This window comes from Lycium ferocissimum, unplaced genomic scaffold (assembly GCF_029784015.1).
Source record: "Lycium ferocissimum isolate CSIRO_LF1 unplaced genomic scaffold, AGI_CSIRO_Lferr_CH_V1 ctg1397, whole genome shotgun sequence".
Lineage (NCBI taxonomy): Eukaryota > Viridiplantae > Streptophyta > Magnoliopsida > Solanales > Solanaceae > Lycium > Lycium ferocissimum.
Window position 1 is genome coordinate 269 of NW_026715183.1, and position 4,777 is coordinate 5,045.

General features: G+C 33.5%; 1 protein-coding gene across 1 annotated transcript; it reads right to left on the reverse strand.

Annotated features, from left to right (window-relative positions):
* Positions 1 to 208: 208 nt before the first annotated feature.
* On the reverse strand, positions 209 to 2,062 carry LOC132042192 (probable F-box protein At1g65740). The gene is made up of 2 exons (XM_059432803.1): positions 1,934 to 2,062; positions 209 to 1,548 (listed from the first exon to the last, which is right to left on the reverse strand). The coding sequence occupies exon 2, from the start codon at positions 1,544 to 1,546 to the stop codon at positions 395 to 397; it is 1,152 nt and encodes a 383-aa protein (XP_059288786.1). The 5' UTR covers positions 1,547 to 1,548; positions 1,934 to 2,062; the 3' UTR covers positions 209 to 394.
* Positions 2,063 to 4,777: the final 2,715 nt, after the last annotated feature.

Sequence of the window (4,777 nt, forward strand, 5' to 3'; positions counted from 1 at the left end):
AAGAGTAATAGAAGCATCTTACGCTCTCTTTCTTTTCTATAGACAGCTAGAAGATGGTTACATCGCCTACTTCTATTTTTTCATTTAGTATGTCAATCACAATGGTGACTGCACCTCAATATTATTAGATTGAAGACCAGTAAGAAATTTGATAATAAAGCATTTAGAAAGAAGATTTTGAGGCAGTAATGCATTCCAACACAACATGTCTTGAACCAAGGAAGTGTAACAACTAATGGAAGTACCTTTGTCCAATTATTTGAATAACAAGAAAGATACATCAATCAAGTCTGAAGGTAAATGCCAACTAAATGTTAAAAAAAACAATGGGCTTTCAGGGTAAAACAAGAACATATAGCATTAAAAATAGAGTAAACAAGAAAGGTGGACTCACTTAACAGAGAGTTGGTGTGACCCAAATTGGAGGACAAACACGACTGAGGGAAACACCCTCATAATGCGGCTGGATACTTCCATCTGCTATGTTGAACACCCCCATGTTCAAGCCCCCTCCTTCTTCAAAATGGATGTATGCATCTAAACAATTATCTGTAAAATAAATATGATTGGGCTTGATTCCCGGAAATTGAGAAGCTTGGACTGAAAGAGAAGCATTAGCACCCAGGAAAAAAGCTCTGTCCCCTAAATCCCTGGTTGGCGTAGCTTTACAAGCATCTAAATCGATCTGGAAAACTAGAAAATTTCTTGTCCCGTACGTGTACGATGTCTTCTTCTCATCATCTTCACATGGGGAGAACCTTTCGGGATCATCTTTGACGTACCTTATATTAACACCATCTTGCACAACTACAAATAATGATCCTAGTGATTCTAGGATGTAGTACTTACCATCAAGCCATGGTGCTACCTGCGCTATGATATAACTTTTAGTGGGTTCAGAGCCAGAGACATCACAAACTTGGACGCAGCCGCTATAATCGACCACATAAAAGTGACCACTGAAGTATACCACATCACTAATATGTCGGAAATTGATTGGTTTCCTAATCCTGGTCCATAACAAATCTCCTGGTCTCCAGAAACTAAGGAACTGGTAGTGTCCCTCAATGACCATGAGAACATAGTCAGATGTATGAGAAGGATTGGCTGACAGAACTGCTTTCTTGATAAAGGTCCATGGCTCCTCAGTCTTGATGATTTCATAATGTTCGGTGGTATTTTGATGCGGCAATTGAATCTGAACACCGGAGAAAGGATGTAGTAAACTGATTTCACCCTCGTCTTTTCCGACTGTGATAAGCCATCCCATAGACTCCATACATCGTTTTCCACTGGCTTTAGGAATCCGCTTCTTCAAAATCATGCCATTATAGAGACTGAAGAATTTCCTACAGGTGTTATCATCCTTTTCCTCAGCTAGCATTAGCCATGGAACCCTAGGCAGGTCACTGTTAAAATTGTCCTTGGTGGCCACAGAGTGCCACGATTTGCAGACAGTCCCGAAATTAAGGTAGTCTTCAATCAAATTTAAACGTCTAACTATTAGAATCAGCAGTTCATGTTGAAGTTCCGACCAATCAGGCATATCTGTAACGAGAGTTTGGCAGGAATTTCAGTTTAGGATTTTTGACACTGTTTACTTTTCCTAACTAATGTACATACATTATACACATTATGCAAACATTAATATATGGAAAAAATTTGTTTGTCACTCACACAAAATGTGTTGAGACATTTTTTGTCTCACAACTTGGTGGACCCAAAAGGGTAAGATTCGGATACACTAAATTGTGAGATAAAAAAAAAAAAAAAAGCACACGATAAAGTTTTTCTTAATATATAACACATGTATTATATATCCACCAGCTATTTCTGGATTTAAGTTACAGTTCTGAACTTCAAAGCAGATATCTATTATAAAATAAATAAATTGAGGTAAATACAAAATAAGAAAGGAAAACAAAACTCTGACCGTTTTTTGGGGACAAGTCTCAGCAAAAAGGGGCCTCTATTTTGTTGAGACAAAAACTCACAAACAAAATGGAGAATTGTAGCAGTTTAAAAGATAGTGAAGTATATATAATGGTCACGTGAGTTTAGAGAGAGAGATGAATCTTCCGTATTACTATTTTACTTACTGTATATTGGATAGTTTTGTAGTCCTCGTATAATATTTCTTGTCTCTGTTTACCCTTAATTAAGGATTTAATCTTTAATTAAGGAGTACATGGCCTAATTTCATTTTAATTGATAAAACGAGAGTAAGAAGAAAAAAATACTTCCCACTTTTTTATTAGTTAAAGGGATAGAAGAAAAGAAACAAGAAAAGATTTCTCCAAAAATAATATTTTTATATAAAGAATGTGTTTAAAAGAAAAGAAACAAAATGTTTATTAGGAAAAAGGCATTTTTGACCCAATAAAGTTATAATAGGGGTATTTTTGTTCAATTTCGTATAGTTTAAGGATATTTTCGGACCAAACTATAAACAGAGGACATTTTTGTTCAATTTCACATAGTTTAAGGACATTTTTTTACCCTTTTCCGTTATTTATAAGGCAATTAGATGTGGGGAAAATGACAAAAATGGTCCCTCATGTTTGGGAGTAGGTTCAAGATAATTGTTAAAGTACCTACATGTCAAGTTTGAACACTTTTGATCCTTTTAAGTTTGTCAAATGTGAGCATTTTTTTATCTCCGTCAATTTTAACAAACGGAAAAGGGACAAAATATACCCTTGTACTATCGAAAAAGGGCCAAATATACCCTCGTTATACTTTTGGTCCAAATATGCTCTTATCGTTATATTTTGGGTTCAAATATACCCCTACCTTTATACTTTGGCTCAGATATACCTCTCATTTTAACGGAGGACACGTATCATCATTCTATTGACTTGTTTAAAATATCCCCTAATTAATTAAAATCCAACTCATACCCGAAAAATTCAAAGCTTCTTCAATGGCTGCTTGTGTAATCCTTTTCTGTTAGTGTACATTTTTTTAGATTACCCTTCTTTTGAGTTGTCTTTAAATTTTTCCTCATATTTGTGATCTTTAAATTTTAAAGGATATTTGTTATATTAATTTTGCCCTTCGTTTGAAAAGGTGGACGAATACATGAGGTTCTGGGTTCGAACCCCCGCTCAGGCATAAAATAAAAAAATAATTTCGCAAGGCAGGGCTTGAGGGCGTGTATGCCGAATCCGGCATACAATCCTTAAGGAAAAACTAATCCGGCATAACTAAAAGTTTGCCCTATAAGGCAAAACTTTTCCTTAAGGCATAGTTTAGTTATGCCTTCACCTTAGTACAACTTTTTAGTTAAGATATAACTAAAAGTATGTTGTTGTGTTCGAATTTTTCCTTATATATATATATATATATATATATATATATATATATATATATATATATATAAGGAAAATATATAATAGAAAAATAGGACAAACTTTTAGTTATGTCATGGGGCACACTTTTAGTTAAGGCATAACTAAAAGTTTAATTTTGAAAAAAAGAAATAAAAAAAAAAAAATATATATATATATATATATATATATATATATGTAATCAAGGACGAAAAGTCTGCATTTATTAATAGCGAAATTCAAAAGTCAAGAATTTTTTTAAATTTTTTAACTGAAAGCGGGGATTGAACTCGGAATTTATTGAATTTTAAATAAAGTGAAAATTTAAAAGTGAACAAGTACAAATATATGTGGGGAAAAAATTTAAAGAACCCAAAAGAAGGGCAATTCTGGGAATTGCCCGTAGTGGTATTGTCCAATGGCTATGCAAATGAGGAACGAAAATCGACTACTGGGTGTTATAGATTTGCCTTGGTTTTGTAAACAAACAATTTTGAACTTTTGAGAAATGGATGTGGTACGTTTTTTGAAATTTTGAACATCCATAGTCATCCAATTTGAAATTTTGCCTTGGTTTTGTAAATAAACATAAACAAGTGCACTCTTCAAAACAACATAACAACATTCCTCTTTGGAAAAAATAAATCTATTTGATGGGGGAGATGAGAGATATTTGTTCCACCACAGAACATTATTTAATTCTTGTCTTTCAGAAATATTTCACGACATACCCAAACAATCATTTAAGTAGTAGACACAAAGAAATAGACCAAATATAGCAGAAATTACATGTAAAAAAATTATGCCGGATTTTAGAAATAGACCAAAATAGCAGAAACTACAAAAGTTATATCTCCAAAATTGAGTTCCGCTAAATCTTTTTCTTTTTCAAATTTCCGTCAAATTTAATGACAAGATTTTTAAACTATTTGACGAGAGAAAAAAATGCATCACTTTTTACAAGCTTAAATGACAAACTGTTTAGAACAATACTTTAGGAATTATTTTGAACCTACCCGAAATATAAGGAACCATTTTTGTCATTTTCTCCACTTAGACGCTCCTATATTAATTATCGTAAAAGAATAAACACAAACAATCGTTCACTCAACCGCTTAAAGAATTAATGTACTTGCTTGTAGTAGTATCATTATATAGTTCAAGTAAGAAAAATTTCCTCCCCCCAGTATACTATGATGTGAAGGAAAGAAGAGGAGTTGTAGGCTTGTAGCATTATGATCTTCGGTAAGTTCCTAATTATGTGCTGCTGGCAATTCAGTTTATTGGAGCACATGCTTATCAACATTCATTTAGTGAAACAACAAAAACTATGTCTTAGTCTCAAACTAATTTGCATAACGCTCCTTGAACAATGTCCATCCCCAATACAAGTTATTGCAAGAAGTCCCCTTTCTCGAAGCTACAACGGAGACCTTGTTCGGAGGAAA